This window comes from Prionailurus bengalensis, chromosome B4 (assembly GCF_016509475.1).
Source record: "Prionailurus bengalensis isolate Pbe53 chromosome B4, Fcat_Pben_1.1_paternal_pri, whole genome shotgun sequence".
Classification (NCBI taxonomy): Eukaryota; Metazoa; Chordata; class Mammalia; order Carnivora; family Felidae; genus Prionailurus; species Prionailurus bengalensis.
This window is the reverse complement of record NC_057358.1, coordinates 10,819,973-10,847,770: the sequence shown is the minus strand read 5'-3', so window position 1 is coordinate 10,847,770 and position 27,798 is coordinate 10,819,973. Positions and strand designations below refer to the sequence as shown.

At 49.4% G+C, this 27,798-nt stretch overlaps 1 protein-coding gene across 4 annotated transcripts in view; it reads right to left on the bottom strand.

Annotated features, from left to right (window-relative positions):
- Positions 1 to 4,447: 4,447 nt before the first annotated feature.
- The window catches only part of ECHDC3 (enoyl-CoA hydratase domain containing 3), a 31,453-nt gene continuing 8,102 nt past the window's right edge, over positions 4,448 to 27,798 (bottom strand). Inside the window, exons 4-6 of one of the 4 annotated variants that reach the window (XM_043564140.1) lie at positions 24,629 to 24,829; positions 14,898 to 15,205; positions 4,448 to 4,947 (exon numbers count right to left, since the gene is read on the bottom strand). In XM_043564140.1, coding sequence (XP_043420075.1) covers positions 4,902 to 4,947; positions 14,898 to 15,205; positions 24,629 to 24,829 — 555 coding nt within the window. In that variant the 3' untranslated portion in view covers positions 4,448 to 4,901. Of the gene's footprint in view, positions 4,948 to 6,906; positions 7,037 to 8,034; positions 8,408 to 14,897; positions 15,206 to 24,628; positions 24,830 to 27,798 lie in introns of those variants that run through there. The other 3 variants (XM_043564142.1, XM_043564141.1, XM_043564138.1) reach the window with 3 other exon arrangements.

The window sequence follows — 27,798 nt, the reverse complement described above, 5'->3', positions numbered from 1 at the left end:
GGCTCTGCGCTGCCAGTGCAGAGCCTGCTTGGGATTCTTTCTCTTTCCCTCTCTCTCTGCCCCTCCCTGCTTGCACTTGCTAGCTTTGTCTGTCTCAGAATAAATAAGCTTAAAATAAATTCTCTCTCTTTTTTTAAGGTTTATTTATTTTGAGAGAGAGAGCAGGGGAGGGGCAGAGAGACAGAGAATCCCAGTCAGGTTCTGCACTGTCCATGTGAACCCAGACATGGGGCTTGAACCGAACTCACTGTGAGAAGTAATTGAGATGATTCGTTTTCAGAAATACCAAATAAAAGCTGTGCTGTCTAATTAACATTGGTTTGTAACCTACTGGAAATATGTATGGAACCACCCCCACCCCATCCCCACCGTGGAGTCCCAAACCCTTAGACACTTTCCTTCCTGATTCTTCTCCCCTCTCCATTTCATGGGTTTATTTTTCACAGGCTTTGCAATGAGCATGGGCCAAAGAACTGAAAGTCTCTGCGTCACCTCAGGGAAGGTACATTTGTTCCAATCAGACTACTATTTGGCCTTAATGTGGGCATAGGTAACTTCCGGGTAAGGCTGTAACCTCTGTAGTATCAGCCAATGAGCCAGGGGAGGAACTTGTGTGCTGGGAGCCAATGAGGAACCAGGGGAGGGGTTTGCGTGTTAGGAGCCAATGAGGAAGCAGAGGAGGGACTTGCATGCTGGGAGATAAATTGTCTGCTGTCACTGCTCCGAGTCAGAAACCCGCTCTTGCAAGATCATTGACTAAAACCTCGCTTTCTTGTGCTCTGAGTCTCCGTGTCTCTCCTTTGACTGGGTCAGTGGGCTTATTTCTCACACTCACAAACCGTGAGATCATGACTAGAGTTGAAATCAAGAGTTGGATGCTTAACCCACTGAGACACCTGGGCATCCCCCAAATTTTCTGTTTTTTATAACTTGGAATTCATGTATTTTTTAAACCAAAAGTTTATTAATATATATTTTTTACATTTAAATTCAAGTGAATTAATATACAGAGTAGTCTTGGGTTCAGGAGTAGAACCCAAGTTTATTCATATTTTTAAATGCATTATTTTTTCATTTATAGCAGGCCATTGGAAATGTTTGCTGAGTGAATAAATGAACATTTGAGAAGGATACCATTGACCCCATAATAGAAAAGACCTATACTTCTACATTTTTGCCTTAGCATTGAGATTTAGCTTTATGTTTGACCAAGACCGGGCCTAGATCCAGTGAGTGTGTGCCAGTGACACCCTCACTAAAAACGCCAGCACAACATCGAGGGTGTAGGGTGACTTTAGGGGACTCGAGGCACATTTGTCTTTATGGGACCCTTTCTCCAAAGAAAAACTAGAAATCCTATTTTACAGCGTCATGTTTTTTTTCTGATTTTAAAGGAAATGAACATGAAAACATTTTTGTGAGCTGTGAGAGTGTCGTGGGTCCTCGGCACTGCTCCTCTATGCCCTGACGGGCTTGGGCCATGTGACGGGGGTCTGAGCCCTGCTCCCATCACTTCCTGGCTGTGAGATTTGGGGACAATCACATGGTATCATCATCTATAAACTGAGATGGATGAAGGTTTCACAAGAAGGGGGAAAGTCTTCCTTGTTAGCAGGAGATTTGGTTGGGGGTACTCAGGTGTCTTAGGATGGAATGTGCTGGAAGGGTACTGCCTTGTCTTGCAAGGGTGCTGGGTGAGTGGAAGCTGAAGGCAGACTCTGTGCCCCCCACCGAGAAATTTTGGGGCCACAGGTCAAGGGCAGAAATGTCAAAGGGAGAATCCTGTGAAGAGGCATCTCTTCTCCTTTGGATGTCTTCAGTGATCTTTCCGTTTTTCTGTAAAGTTTTCTGGGAGTTCAGTCTATTTGGGCAAAGCTGAAGGTGCTGTGTCCTGCTTGGAGGTGGGTTGGGTCTGGAGCAGAAGCAGCTGCCCCAACTTATGGTGCTTGAAACTCCGCACAGACGCCCTGCTGCCTCTTCACATGGGCAGCCCCTGGGCAGGGCGTCAAGCGCCGTGCGGGCCTCATTTGCATCCGTCTATCCCAGGATTGATGCACTGACTGAAGATTATCAGGACAGTGGTTCTCAACTAGGCGTGGCTTTATTCCTCCTCCTCCTCCTCTGCACATTTGGCAATGTCTGGAGACAATTTTTGTTGTTGTAACTGCAGGGAAGGGTGCCACTGGTGTCCAGTGCGTGGAGGCTGGACTGCTGCCAGACCTCCTTCCGTGCACAGGAGGGCCCCGAAACAGGGATCACCTGGCTGAGGGCGTCCATAGTGCCTGGCTTGAAAAACCCTGATATACAGCCCTTCCGCTAAGGGGTGCCCGGGAATAAAAGCTCCCAAACAATCTTTATAGCACACTGTGAGGTCAGCCAATTGTATCAGGATTATTATTTTTTAAATAATTTATGAACTTCTTCCTCTCCACTGCCTGGCCTGAACTAACATCTAACTAAGTTCACCATATAACCTGCTAAATAAGTTCCGTTTATTCTCAGGACTAAGAAGCAAATGTGACTTTCCGTTCACAGTAACCAAGCAAGTTAGGCAGCCGAGATTTCTGTCCAGAGGTAAAGCACCAATGCCCTCTGCTGGAAAAGTTTATAACTGCTGCTTTGTGCACAGGACAAGAATGAGTTGACGCCTGTTACTCTTTTTTTTTAAATTTTTAAAATTTTTGAGAGTGAGAGACAGAGTGTGAGAGGGGGAGGGGCAGAGAGAGGGAGACAAAGAATCCGAAGCAGGCTCCGGGCTCTGAGCTGTCAGCACAGAGCCCAACGTGGGGCTCGAGCCCACAAGCTGTGAGATCATGACCTGAGCCAAAGTCGGGACATTCAACTGACTGAGCCACCCAGGTGCCCCTGATGCCCCTCATTCTAACTGAGCAAGCGTCTGGGGCCACTGACCTTGTTTTGAACTTGTGATTGCCTAAAAGGGTGGGGTTTACATTGGTTTATAGGATCCATTCGTTTCTTATATCATACCCAAAAGTTTAGACATTATTTGATAATGATCAAATATTCCTCATCCTTCTGTATAAGCACAGAATTAACTCATGAAACAGTGTCAGAGTTTAATGATAGAAATACCAGAAGCAGATCCCAGGGTGCTTCTTAAAATTTTTTAAAAAATTATAGAAAATTTGGAAAAAAAAATATAAAATAGAGAAAAGTAAGAAGAAGAGGAAAAATTTTGGCAGTCCCACTGCCAGAAAAAAAATTTTTACATTTTGGAATATTTTCTTCCAGTTCCAGTTTCTAGGAATATAATGACCTTTTATTTATTTTATTTATTTTAAAAAAATTTAATACTTATTTTTGAGAGAAAGAGATAGAGTGTGAATGGGGGAGGGGCAGTGAGAGAGGGACACACAGAATCCGAAGCAGGCTCCAGGCTGTGAGCTGTCAGCACAGAGCCCAACATGGGGCTTGAACCCATGAACCGTGAGATCATGACCTCAGCCGAAGTCGGAGGTTCAACCAACTGAGCCACCCAGGTGCCCCATAATGACCTTTTAAAAAGTTATTTTTATTTTTTTTAAGTTCATTTATTTATTTTGAGAGAGACAGAGAAAGAGGGAGAGAGTGAGAATCCCAAGCAGGTTCCACGCTGTTAGTGCAGAGCCTGATGCGGGACTCGATCCCATGAACTGTGAGATTGTGACCTGAGCTAAGATCAAGAGTCAGATGCTCAACCGACTGAGCCACCCAGGAGCCCCCAGAATTATTTTTATTGTTTGCTTTGCCTAATTGTTATATGCTATAGATACAAATGTGTGTCCTTTTCCCCCCTCTGACTACATCATAACTGTTTCCATGTTATAATGAGTATATATTGTTCCTGTGGGGGACATGCAGACATGTCACCTAGATTCCGTTTCTGGGGAAGGATGTGCTGTCCCAACTTCTGCCTTTGGCCGCCACCCTGCAGAGGGTACCTTGGCTATGAGTAGTCACCTGGACCAGGTTCATGCCCTTCCCACCACAGCCTGCACCCAGGGAGCAGCAGAGACAGGTGTGATGGTTCCTGCCATTCTGGCCCAGGGGGAAGAACGCTGGTGGCTGTGTTGGCTGCGGAGCTTCCCAGGAGGTCAGCTGCCCCTGGACTTCTGCCTCTACCTGTTCCTGCTTGTCTCCCACAGCTGTTCATCTCAAGACTCTTCCTGAATACCTTGTGCACACGACATTCCCTTCACAGTCTGCCTCCCACAGAGCATATCCTGGGTGCCTGTGACTATTCTAATTTTTTGAATGTGGTACTATGTACACGTGTTTAAAAATGGCAACACATGTGAACAGTACAAAAGGGTACGCAGTGCAAAAGTGAGTCTCTCTCTCATTGACCCCAGTCCCCCTCCCCGCGGGTGTTCTCCCCAGAGGCAAACACCATTATCCATTTTGAGTGTACCTTTCCAGGGCTGGGCTGTACATATACAAACACAGATACCGTGAGGGTTAATTTTATGTGTCCACCCGACTGGACCACAGGATGCCCAAGTAGCTGGTTAAACATTAATTCTGGAGGGCGGCTGTGAGGGTTCCGGGAAGACCCCAGCATTTGAATTGGTAGACTGAGTAAAGTGAACTGCCCTCCCCAGATGGGTGGAACTCATCCAATCAGTTGAGGGCGTGAGCGGAACAAAAAGCAGGAGGCAGGGAAGGTTCTCTCACGTCCTGCGTGACTGCAGGAACCCGGACAGTCCATCTTCTCCTGCCCTGAGAAGCTCCTGCTTCAGGCCTTCGGACGTGGCTCTCCGGCCGTGAGCTTCATCACCAGCTCTAGGCCTGCCGGCTCTTCAGTTTGCCCACTGCAGACGGTGGGACCCCCTCAGATGCCACAAGGGCATGAGCTAGTTCCTCATGATTCATCTCTTTCTAAAGATCTCTGTCCAACTGTCCTACTCGTTCTGGTTCTCAGAGAACCCTAATGACGCTGCGTTATCACTGTAAAAAAGAACTTTTTATTTTGAAAATAATTCCAGATTTACCTGAGAGTTTCAAAGATAGAGCGGGGCTCCTTCCAGCAGCTTCCTCTCATGTTCACATCTTACACCACCACATCCACCACAGCTGGGAAATTAACAGGGATGTATACTGTTGGCCCAACTACAGATCAAAGCCCGATGACGCCAGTTTTCTACTCCTGTCCTTGTCCTGGACGACGCGGGTTCCACTTTGCGCCCACCAGACTTTGTAGCTTTCGTTCTCCCTTCCGGCAGAGGTCCTGGAATGACCACACTTGTGGTGGACTCCAGCCAGTTCTGCTCCTTATATTCTGTTCCAGCATAAATAACACCCTGGCCCACCGTTGTTCATAAAGCTTTTTCTGAATTTCTCATTCTTTCCTGAGGGTGCAGGGGGTGGCCATTTTCTAAAGTTTCATGTCAAACTAAATTTCTCTTACCCCAAGAGCACATCAATGCACCCTTTGCACTGCCCTTTGGTCAGCAGTGATGACCTATACAGAGTCACGCTGCTCCGATGCCCTCTGGCCTCTCGGGACAGCATTCCATGTCAGTGATGTCCGATGTCAGACATAGGAGTTTCAATGAATCTCTTGGACACATCCCTCCAGAGGCTTCTGTTCTCCTTCGGTTGGGGCTGGTTCCTCTCCAGGCCTCCTGCCCGGCCGTCACATTGGGACTCCCCTTTGCTGTCATTCTTAGATCTCCCTTGGCCCCTCTCCTAGGTTGGTATCTTAGCCTGGGCTTCCTGTAGAAAGCAGTGCCCAATCACAGCTTGGCAAGCAGGTGATTTACTTTGGAAAGTGATCCTGGGAGGAGGGGTAGAGGCATGAAACAGAGGAGGGAAGGTATGAAGTATGTTGTTGTGAGATCAAAGAAAGCACGTATGTTAGTCTCTGCCCTTGTTCCTGGCGCATAGCTCCCGAGACCCTTGTAATTTCCCGATAACAGCACTAGGAGCGTCTTTTGTTCTAATATTTGGTGTTAGAGCCTGGTTCCTGACACAGAGCTCCTAAATCCCCTGGAATGTCCTGGATGATAGCAGTGTATTTTGTTTGCATGAGGCCACTCTGGGGTTCACTTCAAAATAGTCTGCGGATGGGGGTAGTGAGTATGGGACAGAGCATACAAGATTGGCCATGGATACATTATCCATTGATAATTGTTATAAAGATATTTTTAATGTTTATTCTTGAGAGAGAGAGAGAGAGAGAGAGAGAGAGAGGGAGACACAGAATCTGAAGCAGGCTCCAGGCTCTGAGTTCTCAGCACACAGTCCCATGCAGGGCTCACACCCACAAACTGTGAGATCATGATCTGAGCCAAAGTCGGACGTTTAACCGACTGAGCCACCTCGGTGCCCCGATAATTGTTAGAAATCTGGGTAATAATTGTTAAAGCTGAGTACGTGGTAGTGTGTGACACTTTTCTCTCAACTTTTCCATGTGTTTGAGATTGTTCATAATTAAAAATCTTTTTAAAAAGTGTGCCCTTCCTGGTTAGATTCACATATCTGGTGGTAGGGAAGGTGGAGGAGGGCATGTGGACCTTGACATTGTTGACATGAGTGGTGGGGACTTCAGACGTCTCCAAGTGCTTCCCTATGCCATCATCATGTTAAGATGGTGCATGTGAGGGGAGAAATAAACAGTCCATCAAGGAAACTGGACGCCTGCTTTCAACACTTGCTAGTTCTAGACTTTTCCAAGGCAGACCTGTCATTCATGGTGAGACTGTGTCGCCCCTAAGGACTAAGTCCTGGTGATTATTTCACCCACAAGGTCTCCATGATTTATTTTAAAAAGAAACAGAATCAAACCTGAAATATGTCTTTAAGGAAATGGAGGAGCATGATGCTGGAGGGTGAGCCATTCATTAAAGCCTGGACATTTGTCTAAGTTCTCTGCACGTGCCCCGGGGTGGCTGTCAATGCAGGAGGGGTATCTCAGTGGGCCTACCCGAGCTCTTTCCTGCTGCAAAGATGGATGGTTTCTAAGTGGAACCTCTTCTCACAGTAACCAGGCATGATATTGAGTAAAATAACGGTCAGAAAGAACATCACCAGGTCCCTAATGAGAAGCAGTTGACAAAAGAATTATTCTAATGTTCATCAAAAAGCCAATAAATGTCAAGGAAGGGACTGGAGAGGAGCAGCTCATAAATTCTTTCTCGAGGGACCTCTGGAGGGGACTTTGGGGACAAAACCTCTGCTCTGCCTTTTTCCTGAACATTGCTAAAGAAACTTCCAGATAGCTTGGAACATTTATGGGGGCTTACCCTCATCGTTTCGAGGGGATGTCAATAGGGAGGCCATCCCACTCTTAGAGGATCCTGCTTTTGGTACCAGTACTGGGTAGGTCTGTTCCTCTTCAGTCATGTAGACACCGTGTGTGTGATGTCACAATCTGTGAGGTAACTGAGAACTGAGATCCCTTCCAGCTTGAAAAGTCAAAGCTTTATGCGGATGATCCTATCAAAATGGATTTCTCCTCTTGATTCCTATAATCGGCGTTGCCAATGGGGCTCATTCAGCAGCCTCTCCCATTGCTTCATTGTAACATGTGTTCTGTTGCTAAATCTTGGTCTCACTTTTTTGTTAGGGGAAGGGGACGCTCACTGAGAGGCCAGTGTCAATCTGCCTCTTGACTTAGTTCAGTATTCTCCCAAAGGCAGACCCCGAATCAAGGACTTATGTGAAGGTTGTTTATTTGGAAGGTGATGGCAGGATCCCAAGTGAGGGTGTGGGACAAGGGAAGGCAGGGAAGGAGAGAGCTGGTAAAGTCTTCGTGAACCGACGGGTCGGCTCTACGGATGATGGGGTTCAGCCCTGCCGGGCCCTTCTGAGAAAACACAGACCCATATCTCAGCGTTGTTTCCTCAGTCATCTGGGGAGGGGGGGTGGCATTTATCCATAGGCTCCTGTCTCCTGCTGCTCCAGGGGTGTCCCTGGTTGGCCTGCTGAAGGCCGAACCAGCTGGTAGAATGCCAAAAATCACTCCCAGAGAGGCAGAGAGAAGTGCCTGAGGGTGTGTCTTAGCTCAGGCCGCTATAACAAAAGACCACTGACTGGGAGGCCTAAGGGAAGAGATTTATTTCCTTACAGTTCTGGGGGCTGACAGTCCACAATCAGGTGTCGGCAGGTTTGATTTCTCTGGAGGTCTCTATCTGCTGCTGGCGGGCGACTGTCTTCTTGCTGTATCTACGTATGGCTTTTCCTCTGTGCGTGCACATCCCTGGTATGTCTCTCTCGTCTCCTAAGGACACTGGTCTTACGGGAGTAGGGTTCCATCCCAGCGACCTCCTTTAACCTTACTCTTCAGAGGCCCTTCCTCCAAATGCAGTCGCGTTGGGGAGCAGGCCTTCAACAGAGGAAGTTGGTGGGAACAGAATTCAGTCCATGACAGGGGGAGGCGCTTACCTGTGGAAACTGCCCACTGCACCTGCAGGCGTAATGGGGGTGGGACAGGGGGATGTGGAGTTATGGGGCAAATGGTCAACAGTATTGCTACGCATACATTAATTGAACCCTCCTAACCAGTTAGGAGCTGGGTGTTACTGTCACCCCTCATAACCACCAAGACCTTCAGACTCAAAGAGGTTGAACAGCTAGTGATAGGGGTGAGCTCAGAGGTAACTCAGCTCTCTGATTCTTGTCCCGTGATAACTGTTTCGTATTTGAATGCTAACGTGTTCATGATTTAGACCAAGTTCATGGAGGGTCGCAATTGTCTTATGCTTAGAACAAAACAAACCCATCCCATAGTGCCTAGCATAGGGCTTTGCAATTAAGTAGACACTTCATAAATACAAGCATTGATGTTTAAAAAATCACCTCTTGCCTGTTTCTTTTGGAAATAGATCCAGAAAAAAAAGAAAATCAATGCAACTAAAAGGAAGTTAAATCTGTTTTCATGGGAACGTGGTAACCTTGGGGAGACTGGTCACACCCACACTGAGGAGGGGTGTGATGGTCCTTGTGTGGTGTGGGGAGGGGGAGGGGCACAACCATTGAGCCTGGCAACTGTCCACCCCCATTGGAATGGGGAGGGGTCGCTGATATAGGAACTGAGGGGCCTTGGGGAAACGTCCTTGGTAAAAACTGGACAGACTGGCTATCTTAAAGGATAATTATCAAATGATCAGAGTAAAAACTTCGACGACAGTAACAAATGAGACAATTTTGGCTTAAGGTTCAAATCAGCATATTAACCAATCTGATAGATTCTATCAAGTGCCGATCTATTAGATATCTTCACCCCTTGCCAACCAACCACATATGGTATATGCCTCTCTGGAATGTTTTATTACCAGAAGTGTTAGCATTTGGAGACTAAAACATGCTTCAGCAATGCCTTTAAAGAAAGAAAACAGGCTTTACAGAACCCCTGGGACTGATTGCATCGAAGCAGAGCAACACGACGCCCGAGTACCGACCTACATTTACAAAGAGATGCTTACCGGCTTTGCCGGATCTACAAAGAAAACAGTGATTTAGTTCGTGTTCTGCTCAGTTATTTCACTTCCCAAAACTGATGGAGAAAATGTGAACTGAGGATTTTTTAAAGATCCTACATGTATCATGTAGCCTGTGCGGGGGAACTGTACCCCTGGTAACATTTAACTAGACCTAGCAGATCTTCCTGAAGGCCTGCTCTGTGCTGAGCAGTGCCTAGCCTCTGAGGATCCAAATGCCCAGTAAAGACTAACTGTGCTCCTGCAGGAATGCACACCTTTGCGGGGCGGGGAAGTAGGGAGGTGGGGGGGTTGGAGAGGGTGGGACACTCGACTAGGAATTAACAAGAAATAATTTAGGGGTGCCTGCGTGGCTCAATCGGTTAAGTGTCCAGCTTCAGCTCAGGTCACGATCTCACAGTTCGTGGGTTTGAGCCCCACATGGGGCTCTGTGCTGACAGCTCAGACCCTGGAGCCTGCCTTGGATTGTGGCTCCCTCTCTCTCTGCCCCCCCCCCCCCCCATGCACTAGAGCTCTCAAAAATAAACATTAAAAAAAAGAAGAAGAAATAATTTAACGTGGTTCCCACCCAACAGAAGTTATCTGCTGAGTGATGCAGTGTAGTGGGCACCTAACAGTAAGAGAGGGGGCAGGAGAGTCGCATGGTGTGGCAGTCACAAGCCCGTGGCCCCACAACTGGACCCACTGCATTTCACAACCCAGGTGCCCTGTATGGGACACATGATGCAGAGAGGTCTTTGAAATTCTCAGACCACATTTCCTTAATCAGTTTTACAAAGTGAATGTTTTGACCAGAACCTGCCCCTTCCTAGCTGGGTGATAGTGGGCAAGTCACTTAATAACCATATTTTGGTTTCTTGTCTGTCTAATGGCATTCATAAGGCCCACTTCCTAGAGATTTTTGTGAGGATTCATGTGCTAACATCTGCAAAATGCTTAAGACGGTGCCTGGTGCAGAGCAATCACTACATAAATTTAAGTGTTGATGGGCTCTAGATCGCATTCCCCTCAGGCTGATACATTTTTTTTCTTTTTCTGAATTTCTAGAAGTTTCTAAAACTGGCAATTATCGTGTTTTGGTTAGGTGAATATTGAAAACAAACAACATAAGAAAGAGAGAGGTCTTAAATATGAAAAAAAAAAATGTGCAAATTGGTTTTAGAGTCTGTGCTTAAACATTCCTGGTCGTGACAGGGAGACCTGAAGGGACTGTAAATCACTAAGGATGTCAGAAGACTGCCACACGGGGAGTATAAACCTCATAACGCTGGATTTGCCAACCCACACCTTCCTTCCCTCGCTCCCCCTTTCCGTGTGGAAGGGCCACCTCCCCTACACCTGGGAACCAGAGGGGGCTGGGCCAGCTCATCCAGGAGACCCTGTAGGCACAGAATAGGTAGCCTGCCAGCTTTCCATGGGCCTCTCTTTGGGACCTGAAAAGTTTGGGGCTCCAAAATATAAAAGAGAAACCCTTGCAAGATCGAAATTTAATATTTTATTAGCTGTAACACGTCAACTTCAAGAATGTTTAACTTGCAGATACTTGATGACTGCCAAGAAATAATCATCGTTAGTCGAATATTTAAAAATAATTTATAAAGCAAATCATTCAGCTCCTTTCCCTAAACAGAAGCATTATATTTAGTGTGGAATATGGATATATTTCAGATTTTTTTTAATGTTTTATTTTTGAGAACAAGCACGTGAGCAGGGGAGGGGTGGAGAGAGAGGGACACAGAGGATCCGAAGCAGGCTCTGAGCTGACAGCAGAGAGCCCAATGCGGGGCTCGAATTCATGAACCGTGAGATCACGACCTGAGCCGTAGTTCAGATGCGTAACTGAGCCACCCAGGCGCCCCTATTTCTGATGTTTAATGTGATGTGGGGTGGGGCTCCCAAAGTTGTGAGCACCGAGGGCCTACAAAGGCCCGAAAACCTGCCTGCCTGGCTGGTTTCGAGAGGCTCCTGGAAGAGGCTGTTGACATCCCTCTCGGAGCCAGCGGTGACTGCCTGGAACTTCACCACAGCACCTGCACTGCTTTGACCGTTAAAATACAGATACAGCTGGAGACAGATGGGTCACCTCCACCTGCATGCAGTCAGCTCATACATTTTACTGCGCAGCAGAATCACTTGGAAACCCCCCCTTTTTTTTTCTTTTAATACATATTTTTGGGCCCCGGGAGTCTGCATTTGTGATTCAGTAGCTCTGATGAGGAGCCCGGGAATCTGCATTTGAAGACCCAGGTCATCCACAGGCCACACTTTGGAAACGCGACTCTTAGTGCCGTGGGTTTTGAGAAGGAGAAGAAAGCGGAGGGTGGGGCTGGCTGAATAAGGCATCCAGACAAAATTCAGGGTAAGAGCCAATTTTGAGGAGATGTGCCTCAGGGCGGGTCTTCCTAGTTGATCACATCTTCAGAAGGTTTGGATGTGGCCCCCACAGCTCTGAATATCTGTAATGGAGTTGTTGGTCTCAGATGTGCTCAGGTGTTTCCAGTGTTTACTACTCCTCCAGGTAAAATGCCCATCTTCTCCATTTGTAAAAGAGCATTTTCTTTGAGCAAAAGCGGCCTGTTTCAAATTTCGTAGCAAGTTCCCAAATCCCGGCATTGTAGAATCTGGAATGTCACAAGGAAGAGGACAAGAGTGTCCAATGGTGTCATTGTTACAGACACGCCCTCTTGAGCGGCGAAAGCAGTTTTGTCACCTGCACCTGCCACACAGCTAGTTCCGTGGCAGACCTGGGGCCAGGATGCTGTTTGCGCTCAGATCCCTGCTTTTCCTGTATCTCCTCCTGGAAGCGAAACTGTGTTGCCTTGGCTGTGGCATTTCCGACTGGTAGTCAGCGTGTGCGGGCTGGAACAGGAACCTTTCCAGGATGTCGGGAGGAACACAGTGCGGTGGTCAGGAGCACAGCCTCCAGAAGCCCACAGACCCAAACCCACACACGGGCCTGACTTTGGCAAATGCCAGAACTTCCCAGAGCCTCCTGCACACCAGGGGGCTGGTAAGAACTGCCTCACTGGGCTGCTCGCAGGAACTGAGGAACTGAGGCTCATGAAATCAGCACTGGCTCCCGAACGGCAGCTACCCCGAGTTCACTGGAGTAGAGCAAACGGTGTCCCTCATGTGCTTGTATTCTCTGGGGCTCAAGCCGGCCTCTGGAGGGCTCGCTCACCCCGAGCTGGAGTGGATACCGGTTCCCGTGCCTGAACTGTAGGGACGCGGTTGGCTGGGCTGAGCCCAGCAGGGCTCCCTGAGAAGTGCACGGTACAGAGGGAAAGACGACACACACTAGGCTTTCCAAAAGCGAACATCACGTGTGGCTATCAGAACAATCTCATCCAGCGTCCCAGTGGAGGGAAGCAGAGATGCAAACTAACCCCAGATTTAGATTTTCCTGGGGATGAATTCTGTGACTCCAGAGAGTGGGGGCAGATCTTCCTTCTGGGTTATTTTCTCCACAGGCGAGTGTTAAGATTTATAGCTGGTCCCTGAGTGCACTGGGAAGCCAGCCGAGAGCCCTGGGGATCTCACAGTTTTGGAGGATGGTGCATGTTCATACAGACCCTGGAAACTTAACTTTGGATTTGCATTGGCCAGACGGGTGTGTGAGGGGAGGCCTTGTCACTTTCTCTGAGGCCCGGAACCTTTCTCACACCCTGTCCCCTACACTGTGTGATCCGGTAACTGTGAAATAATGACTTCCACGGCAGGCCACCTGGGCAGGAAGGTAGCGGAGGGGCCCCGTCGACAGCACTGTTTTTGAGCAGACGGTGACAGCCCGGTCCTTCACAATCTAGTCCAGAACTTCAGCCAGCTCTGTATTAGCTTCGTAGGGAAAACTCCATCAGGGGTCTGCCAAAATTCGCATCTGATGTCTGTTGTGCACGGGCAAGTTGCATAGCAGGGAGTGTGTGGCCCGTTCCCTTGTTTCGGAAAGCTGCCGTGGGGCAGGGAAGTCCTCTCTCCGGCCGGCCTCACACCAGCCCGGGCGCTCCAAAGGAGGTGGCGCGGCCAGAGGGAAAGGCATCCGGTGTTTCTTCAGGCAGGCAGAGTCTGGAACCCTCACCCTACCCTGTGTCCACTGTCTGACCTGGCACGAAGCGGGCCTTGACAACACATCTGTGGGATGGGAATAACTGTAGCACCTGCTCTACTGGGTTCCGAATGAGGACGGAACACGAATGTGCGGATGGCACTTAGCACATCCCAGGTGGCCAGGACGCGGGGACCTCTGCTCATGAGGACCATCTTACTAACAAGTTCCTCCTTTCCAAGAAAACACTTTTTTTTTTTTAACCTTCCTAAACTCAGGCAAAGCAAAAACAAAAATGTCAATCTCAGTAGGAATCTGTGAAAGCGTGAGGGGGCATCCTTCCCAACACACTCGAGCTGAATGAGAGCCTCGGGTTTGAGCCACATGGTTCTCTATTTCTGTCACAGCACCGACCGCATTTATGGCCACCTTCCACTCCTAGGGAAGATAAGCTGGCTTTTTAAAAAAGATAAGATCCTTGGTAAAAGCTTGAGGACAAGAGACTTAGAGCGTTTCTTAGGCGGTGTTGGACCAGAAGCCAGAAACGAATAGGTCCTAATTTGAATGCTCAGCTGGGGGGCTCAAACGCCTGGGGCTGGTTTTATTGCCTACCAGAGGCTGGGCAGGGTTTGGAAACGTGTCCAGAGTGGGTGTTGTCTGGTGGGCAGGCCATGTGCTCTGTGTCCCTCCCGCGTCTCCCCGGGGTTTTTATCCCCAGCTCTAGCCCAGGACCCTGGTTTCAGGGTGTTGGATAGCCAGGACGTGCGTTACAGGAACACCAGGCCTCTGATGGACGCCCACGAGTGTGGGCACCCAAAGAAAGAGGTCAGGGATTTTTTTTTTTTCTTTCTTTTCTCAGACGGCTTACAGTCTGGTTGGGAAGATAAAATTACCAGTCTCTCTAAATATGTAATCTTTCTAAATCATAGAAGATTAGTTCAAAGCCATAGGCGTGATTATTTCTCAGTGGAATCAAGAAGGTTTTCAGTGTGGAGAATCTTGGGGAGATTTGAAATGTCTCGCTGCTCTCGGGCGGACAGAAGGGCCTCCGCCTCAGGGGACGCTTCTGGAAGCGGAATTAGGTTGGCATCCTTCTTTCACGCCTCGCGTGTCCTCGCTTTCTCCTGCATCCGGTGACCCCTCACCTGTGGTCCCCGTGAAGGAATACGTCAAGTATGAGCTTTCCGCCAGAGCTGGCCGGCACAGGTCCCAACCTCCGCTCCATTCGATTCCCCACCGCATCCCTTCCCCCGCGGAATCACGGCTTTCCACACAGACCACAAGCGACAAAACCATTATAAGATACAGCAGGCTGTCTCTTCTACGGTCACCAGGCAGCAGCGGTGTCTGGGCCTCAGAAGGTGGGGGGTGGGGGTGGGGTGAGGGGTGCAGGACTCCTCCTCCGTTTCACTTACTGTGACCAGATGGGTTTTCTCTTCTGGATGAAGGCCTTGATTCCCTCCTGCCCATCCCTCAGGGCCACGTTGTCCACCATGGTCTGGGAGGTGAGGTAGTAGGCTGTTCTAAGGTCCTGGGGCAGCTGCTTGTAGAAGGTGGCCTTGCCCAAAGACACCACAGGACGGCTCAAGGAGGCAATCTTCTTTGCGATTCTCATGGTCTCTTCCTCCAGCTGCTCTTCTGGCACTACTTTGCTGAGCAGCCCGTGCAGCAAGGCCTCCTGAGCGGAAATGGGCTCCCCAGTAAAAAGCATTTCTAAGGCAACCTGAGGGAGGAGACGTGTGCGTTATTAAGGCACGCTGCTTGTGACCCTCTCCGTCCCACCCTACTTCCCTACAACCTCAGCCCCGTTTTCTGCTTCCTCAAATCACACGTCGTCCATAGACCTGATGTCTGCCAGGTCACCCAGCGTCTTTCTGGGAGCAAGGAGAATACAGGTGCCTGGGAAAGGGGGGGACTCTCCGTGTTCTCTTGCTCCTTCCCTAGATTGGATCTCCCGGCCCCTGCTGAGCCAGGAGCTTCCCTCTGCCTCATTCAAGGGCCAGGCATGGGGCAGCGGCCACATCTGATGCGAGGAAGGTGACACTACTGAACCGGTGGGGCCCAGGCCTCCCGTAGACCAACATGGTGGCTGCTTTCCAGAAGGAGAAAGATGTTCAGGGATCCATCACCTCGGTCTGATTGAAAGAGCAGCCTCCCAAAACCACAGCAGGAGGGATGGAAAGGGGACACCTTCCAGGGCAGGAGCCTTGTATGAGGCGGCTTTTACCAATAGGTGAGGCCCCCGCACTGGCAAGACGCCTCTTCCTTCCTGGAGCCGCCGCCCCTCCTTCCTCCCCCCCCCCCCCCCCCCCCCCCGAAAAGGGACCTAAGCTCCTTACTCTGTGGCTTCCTCCCTTCTGAGGCCTGTGGCTATTGTGCCTGACAAAGCCTGGCCTCTTGAAATTCAAATTGACCATTTAAAAGAGGGTTTTACGCAGGTAGGGAGGTGCCTTTTCTGTCCCTCCTCTCACTCCCCGAGGCCCTGCTGTTTCTTGACCCTGCCAGGCATGCTGTCACCTCAGGGTGCGGTTCCCTTGGCCTGCAGTGCTCTGTCCCCACGTATCCTTACGACTGGTGCCCTCGTCCCCTTCGGGCCTCTGCTTACATGACATCTCATCCAGCAGGTCCCCCATGACCATGCTATCGAAACTGCAAATCAGACCCCAGCACCAACCCCCTTTCCGGCTGTATTTTTATCCTTTGTACTTCCGCTAACACACTATACATTTGACACGTTTGTTTTGTTTATTGTATTATCTCCTTTCCTAGCGTGGAAACTCCACCAGGTGAGAGTTTTTTGTGTTTTTTTTTTAATGTTTGTTTATTTTTGAGAGAGAGACAGAGCGTGAGTAGGGGAGGGGCAGAGAGAGAGGGAGACACAGAATCTGAAACAGCTCCAGGCTCCGAGCTGTCAGCACAGAGCCCGATGTGGGACTCAGACTCACAAACTGTGAGTGAGATCATGACCTGAGCCGGACGCCCAACAGACTGAGCCACCCAAGTGCCCCTGAGGTTTTTTGTTTGTTTGTTTGTTTTAGCTGCTCTGTTTATTTCTGTACTGCCAGCACCAGAAAGGGCACTTTGCATCTAGTAGTAGGCAGCTTACTAAATACTCGTTGATGAGTGATTTGAGGGATGGATGGAGGAAATGATGTTCCAATTCTTTTAGAGGTTTGGCCAGAGGTGACCCAGCTCTCACCTGGCTTTTTTGCTCGGGCTGCTGAGTCTCGGAGCCGGCCTGCCATGGCGTGGGAAAGTCTAGGACATACGAGAGGCCATGCGAAGTGTTCCAGTGACCTGCCCAGCTGGGGCCCCTGATGCAAGGCAGCCTAACAGCCACTCGGATGACCGCCCCCAGCTGTCACTCTCCCCTGGAGTCAGTTCTTCCCAGCTGAGGCCACACACATTGCAGAGCAGAGATAAGCTTCCTCACTGAGCCCTGTCCAGATTGCAGATTCATGAGCTCGACAAATTACTGTTGTTGCTTTGAGCCACTAAGTTATGGGTGGTTCACGGTGCAGTAATAGATAATTGGACGAGCTTGAGATATAAATTTGGGAGTCGTTAGCATTTAGATCATGCTACTGACTAGGTTTTTCAACCTTGGTGCCATTGTGTATTTTGGGCCAGATAACATGTTGTTATGTGGGGCTGTCCTGCGCACGGTAGGATGTTTAGAGCATCCCCGGTCTCTGTCTGCTAGGTGGCGGTAGTTACAGGTCCCACCCCAACAACTGTGACAATCAAACATGTCTCCAGGCACCAGCAAATGTCCCCTGGAGCCAATACCGCTCCCAGCTTACAGCCACCGATTCAGAAGGTTTTTGAAATCAGGACACTGGATTGTATCAGTGAGGGATGGAACTTTGATAAGGGAGGAGGGGTCACAAGGCTGGCTTTGAGGACTCCTGCCTACGGGTACAAGTGGAATACACACTGGACTGGCAGTCGGGGGCAAGTGGTGCCAGGCCCCGATTTCCCTAACTCTTTAGGGGATGGACTAGATCGCAGCGCTGTCCAGTTTGGGGAATGCAATGCTCCATGTTGGAGGCAGCAGGAAGGCGAGGCCTGTGGGTCGCTCCGGAGACCATGTGTTGGTTGACCGGGAACAATGTCATCGCTCCAAAGTGGGTTTGAAGCCCTGATTGAACATGGAGTGGAGAACCAGGTCCTGCTGATTAAGGGCTGCCGCTAAGACCCAGCCGAAGACGCCCAGTGAGTCACCCGAAAGGGCCGGGACGGTGTCCGGTCTGTCTGTGCCTGAGAAGCGCGTGTCAGCGGGGACCCAGGTCAGAAGCCAGGTGAAGGCGGCGCCTTCCAGCCTGTCGTTCCCTCCGTTCGTGCGGGCGGCTCTCCAGAATTCCATGCGGACCACAGACCAGAAAGCGGCCAGTCCCGAAAGCAACCTTAAAAACCAAATGCACCGAGGACAAGCCCATCACTCCCTTCCCCACTTGCAACAGTCAAGACCTCACGTGACTTTCAAAGAGTAGTTAGGAATGGCAGCAGAGTCGGGAGGAGGCCATCCCACAGTCAAAGCAGCGGGTGCTCCCGCGGCCGGCTCAGCAGACCGGCATTTACTTGTCCAGTGCAGTCAGCACCTGCCGTCCGAGCTCATGATCTGTCCGCGGGACAGTCCCCTTGGGAACGCCTTCTTTGGCATCTCTGTGGCCCTCACGTCCTTCTCTCTTTCTCTTCCTGAGCCTCCTTGTCTCCGTCCTCCTTCCCCTGCTTCCATCACACGCCTGCAAAGCGCCCGTCCGGCTCAGGAGCTGCCGCTGCACAGGACCCGGGTGCTCCAAGAAGTTCTCAAGGCGAGTCCTTCAGAGTCCAAGCTCCTGCAGGCCAGGGCACAGGCCAGGGAGCGGGCAGCGGCCTTGTCCCACCTGCTGAATGTGGCTCCTCCCGAGGACCCCGGCCTCCCGGATCGCCTCTCATCCCCGCCCCCTGCCCCCTGTCCCCTGGGCACCGATGACTCAGAGATGCAGGATGGACAGCTGCCCAATGAGTGCAGGGCACACTGTCACAGCCAGCGCAACAGGGATGCCAGGGAAATGGTCCATCTGATGCAGGGGGGTTAACTGTGAGGGTTTTGCTTGCTCAAGGGACCTGGCATGAGTTTGTGTTTAATGAGGATGGTAACCAGGTTCCGCAAAGGAGGAACTCAAAGCAGAGCACGACTTTTTCTTGTATATTCACTCACTTTCTTGTATATTCACCCAGAGCAGTGCCAGGCACTGAATCGCATCGCCCCAAAATGCCGGTGTTGAAGCGCTAAGCTTCGATGTAAGTGTATTGGGAGATGGGGCTTTTAGGGTGGCAGTTAAGGTTAAATGAGGTCGGAGAGTGGGGCCCTGATTTACTAGGATTGGTGGCCCTAGCAGTTAGAGACCTCGGTCTCTGTGTCTGTCTCTCGCTGCCGTATGAGGACACAGTAGGAAGGTGGCCAGGAATCAAATCTGCCGGCATCTTAAGCTGAGACTCCCAGCCTCGAAAACTGAGAAAATAGATTTCTGTCGTTTAAGCCGCTCAGTCACACGTATGCACTACGGCAGCCGCAGACGACTAACCCACGCCCAGGAAGAGTCTGGGTGTTTGTAACGGCTTAATTCTGGAGCACCTCCAAAACCACCCAGTCCCTGAACTGAATCACTCTGGGAGAATGCGGAATCCTCACCCCTGGGGATGTGTGAGTGGGGGCGGGGGCCTGTCGGTCACAGGCGGTTCTGCCCACAGGAGAATAAATGACCTCTTACGTTCCCTTGCAGACAAGCAGTTCCTGACGTTATTTCAGGATCTCTACTCATAAACCAAAAGGTAGTGACCTTGAGCTACAACATGAAGCATTTTAATTGGACAGAAAAGATACTTCCCCTTTCAGTCAGTGAGTCAGTCAGCCAAGCAGAGAAAGACACAGATAGACAGACGGTCAGAACACCCTCGAGAGACAGAACTTACAGCTATCTGAAGAGACCGCTACTAAGTCCTGGGCTCTGTTCCTGGCACACTCAGAAACAAAATGGGGCACACACCATCCCAGCCTCTCCTCCTGCCTGCTATGTAGCGGGTGTGAGAACCGCCCGATTCAGAAATCACCTCACGTGGAAATATTTTCGAAGACACGAGGTCCTCCTCTTTCTGGGATACTCCAAATGGGGCCTTGCCTGCAGATAGGTGAAGGGACCACACCCCCCGGACCAGTCCCTGCGACTCTTGGATTCATCACCGCTTATTGTTGGCGCAAACTTCTTTCATCGCTTATACAGATACACTAACGATTTTTTAAAAATCCAAATTGTTAAATGGTGGGAGGTTTACTCATGTCCCGCCTTCACATAAAGTGACCGACTCTCCTGTGAAAAGGGATAATGAGGGGTCACCAGGGGGCGTGGCGCACCGAGTCTCGTCAGGCTTGGGAACGCGGTTCGGGTGGCCTCTGCTTGGTCACGGGTTTGCAGTCGGTGGCACACGGGCTCCGCTTCTCAATCTCCTCTCAAACCCAGGCAGCAGCACAGACACGTCACCTCCCAGGAACACCAGTTTTTAAAAGCAAAGAAGTCAAGAGAAAAGGCGAAGGACCGGGATGGCGGCGAGGAGGCTGGCTGAGTGGCTTTGTCCCCGTGAATCACAGACGCGTCCGACTAGGTGTGGTGGAGAGCAGCCCCACGGCTCTTAGTGATGGAGGCAAACCACTGGCCTGGGTCAGCCCAGAGACTGGCACGCCAGCGTCACCCTGGACCAGGAGGAGCACACTCTCCCTCCCGCTGCCACTGCCCTAGAGATTCTCCTTTCATCCCAGAAGACCAGGAAGGTCTTAACGCGATTAACGCCACTCGGTGGGAGTGAGGTCAGTAGCCAGAGATCTTGGCTTCCTAACTCAGCCCTGCCTGGTTCATCCTCTCCTTTGGGCCTCAGTGTCCTCATCTGCCTATTGGGGTAATACTGTTAGCATGTATTGATTTATAGGGATTTTACCCAGGCAGGTTGGGTAACAGAAGTGGTATTCTCTAAGGAAAAGAAAGTCTGTTTATTTTCTAGCTAATCAGCACAATCTTTGCTTATGATTGAAGTGACTCTGTTGGGCCCCCCAGAACTTTAGATGAGAGAGGAGACACATTCTCTTATCCTTGTCTCTTGTCAATTCAGGCTGCCTTTTAGGATGGCACATCTTGGGTCACCCTAGCAAGCTGGTGGTTTAATACTTCCTCTTCCTGGGGAACTTGCATTAAAAACAACAACAAGCACTTGAGGCCAAAGCTAATCTCAGAAACAGCAGCACTTGGGTCTGGAGCTGGTCCCCCAAGGTCCATTCCCAGATCGGCCACTTACTAACCACAGGACCTTAGGATGCAACATAAGCCCTCTGAGTCTGTTTCCTCATCTGAAAATGGGAAGAAGCCTTCCATCCTCCTGTGGAAGATTAGAAGACAGTAAGTGTAAAGCTTATGCTACAGTGCCAGGCACTCAGCAGGCGCCTAATAAATGCACTGACCACTATTAATATGCCCATCCCAACTGTAGGTTTGTATGAATCTCTAATTGGCTTTTAGGTATCACAGCCCTGAAAGGAGGTGGCTCTTGAAAGCTGAGGGCTCTTTGGGCGGCCCCAAGTCACATCTGTGACAAGAACCGGCCTGCAGCTGTCAGCATTATGGGCTGGCAATGCAGAGAGAACTCAGAGGAGAAGGGAGCTGACAGAGGGTCACAGGGCTAGTATAATTTCAGGTAAGGCCCTGACACACACACCCCCCAAGCCCTCCTGTAAATTGTGGCGGTTAAACTACATTTTCTCAAAGGCGCCAAGGCTGATGGTTGTGCAAATCCTTGTTAAAGTGCAGATTCTGATGAGGTCTGTCTGGGGCAGGCCTGAGACCCTGCATCTCTCAGGCCCTCTGGTGGTCTTCATACCAGGCTGATAGCAAGGCATTAACACTCTTTCTGGCTTGGAAGTTCTGCTCTGATCTAATTAGACGATTAGGAAATCAGATTCCACTGATACAGCAAGTTACCCCGGACAAATAGGAGGAAGCAAGCGTTTCCACCACAGAGAAGTGCCTGGCGGGGAGAGAGGGGGTTCGGATCTTTCCTCTGCTCTCCTGTGATAGCAACTGCCGGAGGCACTGGCCACGCTTTTCTGAAAGAGGCCAGCTCTGGGGAAGGGAGCAGCTGCACCAAGCAGGTTGTTTATATGGTGCAATGAAGATGCATTATTTAACTCCTGCCAGAGGAGAGAAACGTTTTACAAACGTAGGAAATTATTCATGCCCGGCCTCGGTCTGGCTCGAACACAAGGGCTGCGTTCCATCATTTCTGCTCCCAGAGGACAAACCGCAGCCCTCCATTTTCCGGCACAGCCGAGCAGCTTCCCACAGCGACCAGCAGAGGGCACTGGTGACCCACACACGCGGCCCTGGCGGTTCGGAAAAGGGTAGAACTTCCCTGCCAGGCTGGTTTGCAAAAACGCTTGCTTCCCTGTGGACACGTACGGGGGACGTGTGCCCACCACCCACCACAGACTACGGCCGGGGTATGGATGTGTCCGTTGGGGCGCACTCAAGCACCGACGACAGGGAGGAAGGACGGTTTTTGGTTAGGTTTGGATTTTTATGGATTCCTAGTCGCCTCCTAAAGGGGACCCCTCAGGTGAGACCTGCAGATCCAGAATCCTGGCAAAGGCCCTAAGGTCTGACCGACTTTTCTTCCTACTAAATTCCCTTTATCGGTACTGTGACTCCAGCTCATTAGTGTTGGCCCCAAGCCATGTATCTGCTTCAGGCCTCCATGAACCGATGAACCCGATGGGGCAGGGACGTCTACTGACAGCTCTTAACCACTTTCAGACTGCTGACGAGGAAGAAACTCGGGGGGTCAGATCACAAGGAGCACAGACCAGGGAGCTGAGTGGGACAGTTTCGGAGACTCTGCCCTCATCTTCTGAGCAGGCCTGGCCCTTCCCAAAACTGTCTCTGGGAGGTAAAGGCTATTTTGGTTTCTTGCCTCCTGGAAACTTAAAGCCTGTATTTATCACATTTTTCTTTTCTCAAAAACTAATTTAAAATTTAGCAAATATGATACAATGTTTAAGTTTTCAGGACTCACTTATAAACCTTGATTTGAAAAGTTTACTTGTGGTGGGGGCTCCTGGGTGGCTCAGTCAGTTGAACAGCAGACTCTTGATTTCAGCTTAGGTCATGATCCCAGGGCTGTGGGACTGAACCCCACGTCGGGCTCTGCGTTGAGTGTGGAGTCTGCTTAAGATTCTTTCTCCCTCTCCGTGTCTTGTGTTCATGCTCTCTCTCTCTAAAATAAATAAAATGGGGGTCGAGGGGAGATCCCAGCCTTTAAATTAAAGACTGAATTTTTTTTAAAAATGAGAAGTTTGTGTTAAGAAAGAATGGATTCTTATCCTGGCAGTGTGGCTGACACAAAGGCTTAAATGCCTCACTGTGGACCCTTCTAGAACATGAGGTGTTAAAGAGATAAAAAGTTGCAGGTAATCAGTACAATGGCCTTTTACTATGCACCAGCCTCATGATTTGATTTGCACAACTGTAAGGGAGCTTATCAACGAGCTCTGACGAGATATTTGAAACACACTTTAACGCACTGGCACAGAGTAGGGGCTTAAGAAGTATTTGCTGAGTTACTGTATGTGTACATCGAAGCAATTTATGTTCCCTGCCTGCTGTGGTATATGACTTTGCCCCCCTTCCCCCCCCCTTTTTTTTTCCAAATTAAAAAAAAATGTTTTTATTTATTTTTCAGGGAGAGAGAGAGCGAAAGAGAGAGCAGGGGAGGGGCAGAGCAAGAGGGAGACACAGAATCCGAAGCAGGCTCCAGGCTCTGAGCTGTCAGCACAGAGCCCTGTGTGGGGCTTGAACTCACTAGCTGTGAGATCATAACCTGAGCCAAAGTTGGACGTCCAACTGAATGAGCCACCCAGGCGCACCCCCTTTTCCCTCTTTAAGAACAGACTTGGGGCGCCTGGGTGGTTCAGTTGGTTAAGCACCTGACTCTTGATCTCAGCTCAGGTCAAGATCCTATGGTTGGTGGGTTCAAGTCCTGGGTCAGCCTCCGCACCGGCAGCGTGGAGCCTGTTTGGGAATCTCTCTCCCCACCTCTGCCCCTCCCCTACTCATGCACACTCTCACTCTCATAATCAATTAAAAAAATAAAAACCAATTTCCAGTGGAGCATGAGGATGTATTTTTTTCTAGAACAAGGAAGCCACTGGTCTACATTTGGGAGATGTGTAGTAAATATTAGTTTATCATGTAATAGGAAGGAAGAAAGCTTTGTGAAGAAAATGAACTTCACCATGGTCAGCACCAACAAAACCGCTCTTGTAACATGGCTCCTCCGGGGGCAGATCCAATACACCAAGCACAGGCTAATCGTGCTCCTGAAATGTAACCATCATAAACCTGACACACCCCATCTATCGTCGATTTTCCATCCTTTCTGGAACAAAACGGATTATTGGCAAACAATAAGCCAGTGATGCCAGTATCCTAGCCTTTTGGTACTGGCGTATGTCACCATGCCATTACGTCTCGTGGGCAACCTTATGGTACAACAAAACTAAGCGTCAACTGCATTGCCAATAAGATTACAAAAATGCAGGGGCGCCTGTGTGGCTCAGTCGGTTAAGCATCTGACTTCGGCTGAGGTCATGATCTCGTGGTTCATGAGTTTGAGCCCCGCATCGGGCTCTGTGCTGACAGCTCGGAACCGGGAGCCTGCTTTGGATTCTGTGTCTCCCTCTCTCTCTGCCCTTCGCTCACGCTCGGTCTCTCTGTCTCTCAAAAGTAAATAAACGTTGAAAAAAAAAAAAGATTGCAAAACTGTGTGCCTTTATGAAAACAAATAAGAAACCTAACTAGTTGTACTGAGGGACAGGCAAGATTGGAATGGGGTGACCCACAGACAAGCCCACGATGAGAAGCTTCAGAGGAAGAGGCACTAATTAGAAGGGACACTCCCTCGCTGCACAAGGCATCAGAAGGGACATCGTGGCACATCCAGCCAGCTACATGCTGGGCAGAATGTCGTGACTCAAACGGTATTTATAACAAGCGAATTCTTGAACTACCTGTCACACACACAGGAGGACCGCGGCTGGAGGGGATGCCAGGAGCTACATTACCTTTCTCGGCACTGTTCTCCCCAAGGCAACCGCAGGGGTGGAGCAGAAGAGCCCAATGTTCACACCTGGAGTGGCAAAAGAGGACTTGTCGCTCGCCACGGCAATGTCACAGCTGGCAACCAGCTGACAGCCAGCGGCGGTGGCCAAGCCGTTCACCATGGCGATGACGGGGACCGGGTGGTTCTGGATCAGCATCATGACCTGAAGGAGCAGACACACCACATCATTTCCATCCAGGAGTGAGGTCCAACGTGAACACGTGTATCATGTTATGTGACTGCACATTTTCAGAGCGTTTTCTGGATGCATCATTGTATCAGGCTCTGGAAAAAAGGGTGAAAGGCGGCGCGAAAACTACCTTGGCATTAAATACCGACTGTGAACCAGACCGTACTATTTGGTCTTCCCGAGACCCACAGAAGGAACAGCCCCTGTTCCACAACCAGGACGTGAAAGCTTAGGGGGAAGTAAGCGGCCAACACCGGAGATGCTCACGAGGGGCAGAGGGGTCTGAACCCGCGTCTGGCGGACCCCACGGTCCGGGTCTTCCCTCCCGGGCAGGGCGCCTCTGCGAGGCCACGGTCCCCGCTGCTCTCCCGGCAGCCCCGCTGAAGAACAGAGCAATTTTGATCTCCGGAGGGAACCGTGTCTGCGTGGAGCCCTCCTCCTGAGTCTGAAACTGGTATTTGGTACATCCTTGAAAAATTAAGGTGGAAAGGAACTAGAAGGCAATTTCCTTAGTAATTACTTCCCAAATTACCACTATGAACACTCTCTCGATTCTATTAAAGTGGTAGGGGACACCCTGCTGTCATCAAAATAAAATTCCCCAAACAGGGCCACTGGCACAGAGAGGAGCCGAAAACTTGCTCATGTGACACCCCACCCCCCATAAATCTCCAGAACTTTAACTTATTTTTGCAGCTTACAAAATAACTTGGCTTATTTCTCCATTTTTTCTTGCTGCTCTAAACAGACTGCGTTGCTATGGTGACTTCAATGTATAAATGGTCGCACTTTGAACCTTGGCAGGAAGGAGGGCAGGCGGGAAGGAAGGACCACATCTGGACTTGTTTCCCATGGCGGCATCCCAGAAAAAAATGACCTTCATTGATTTGAAGATTCTGCCCAAGGAACCTAGCCTTCTGCATTCACAAACATTTGATATTTGTCAGTTTTATTATAAAATAACCAATTGGATATTTAAGTATATGATATATTCTTTTTTATTTTTTTTTAATTTTTTTTTAACATTTATTTATTTTTGGGACAGAGAGAGACAGAGCATGAACGGGGGAGGGGCAGAGAGAGAGGAAGACACAGAATCGGAAGCAGGCTCCAGGCTCTGAGCCGTCAGCCCAGAGCCTGACACGGGGCTTGAACTCACAGACCGCGAGATTGTGACCTGAGCTGAAGTCGGACGCTTAACCGACTGAGCCACCCAGGTGCCCCAAGTATATGATATATTCTATAGTACTCGTTCTGGACTTTTTTTTGAGGGGGGGGAGTCACCTTTTGAGAACCTGATCAATGCTAATGATCCTCTCCTCACAAGAATGCACATATCTACATCTGCAGCCCAGACTGCTCATGGTGGAGTTCATGTGCTCTCGGTGAGGGTTAGGATGGTTGGGGATGAAACTCGTTCCCAGTGAAATGCAGTAGCAAGGAGAAAAACGCGTGAGAACTTCCAATGTCTTGTGCAAAGACAGACTTTTTTTTTTTTTTGGCTGAGTGTCATCTGTCACCTAAGAACTGGTTCCTTATGAAAAGTTATTTGGCTCTGATTAGCACAGAATAGTCTGTGTCTCCTGCCTGCCATCTACGATGTGCTAAGATTTTCTACAGCCTGGTCGGAAAATACTTACAGTAGGTACCAACAGTATTAAAAATATTCATGCCTTTCATCTAGGGATTACCTCTTTTTTTTTTTAATGTTAATTATTTATTTTGAGAGAGAGAGAGAGAGAGAAAGTGAGCAGTGGAGGGACAGAGAGAGAGAGAGCGAGAGCAATGTCAGCACAGAGCCCGAGACAGGGCTCAAACTCACAGACTGTGAGGTCATGACCTGAACCAAAATCCAGAGTTGGCGCTTAACAGATTGAGCCACCCAGGCGCCCCTAGGGATTACTTCCAAGGAGTAATCCTGAAATAGGGTAAAAAGCTGTCTGGACAGTGATGCTCACAAATTATTTTATAACAGTAAAAAATTAATAAATAACATAAATATACACCAATCAATAATGAAAAGTGGCTATGTAAACTAAATGTCCATTGAAAGGAATGCTGTGTTCTCATTATGAGAGTTTCCACAAGACACATTAGCCTGATGGGCTGGGCCCTGTGTAGTGGTCTGGAGGCAGGCTGCTGGGGTTTGGTGCCCAGTTGACCACTTAGCCACTGCTTATCCCTCAGTCTTCACATCTGGGGATAATAACGGGCATAACAATAGTACCAATATTTCATTGTATTGTATTCTAGAGTGTGTGTGAGTGGGGGGGGGCAGGGGGGAGAAGGGGCAGAGCGAGAGAGGGAGAGAATCCCAAGCAGGTTCCATGCTCAGCATGGAGCCCAACACGGGGCTCAATCCCATGACTCCAAGATCATGACCTGAGCCAAAATCAAGAGTCAGATGCTCAACTGAGCTACCCAAGAGCCCTATAATAGTACCAATCTCAGAGAACACAAGAATTACATACATTACTATGTCTAAAGTACTCAAAACATTACCTGGCACATGGTAAGCATTCAACGATACAGTCATGTTATACAATTATACGGTGTAATTGCACGTATGTGTGATTACTCAGACAAATAGGATCACATGGGAAAAGATTCAGAAGAAATATACCAAATATTAGCATTCACTCTGGGTGGTATGATTATGGTCTAGTATCAATCGTTTATTTTCCTTCCTCTCATTTTCCTAGATTTTCAAATTTTTCCATAATAAGCATTTATTATTTTTATAATTAAAAAGTATTTTAAGTACAGTTAGAGAGCAAATTCGGGAAAGACAAAGACAAGCTAGATAATAAATCAGCTGGGATATTGAATCCCTTGGTAGTCAGGACTTGGTTATCCCTCCTAGTTTACTTTCTTGAACCAAGTATTTTTCCTGGCTGTGCCTGCTCCAAAATGTGACATAAACTTGACTCTACCTTAGCCTC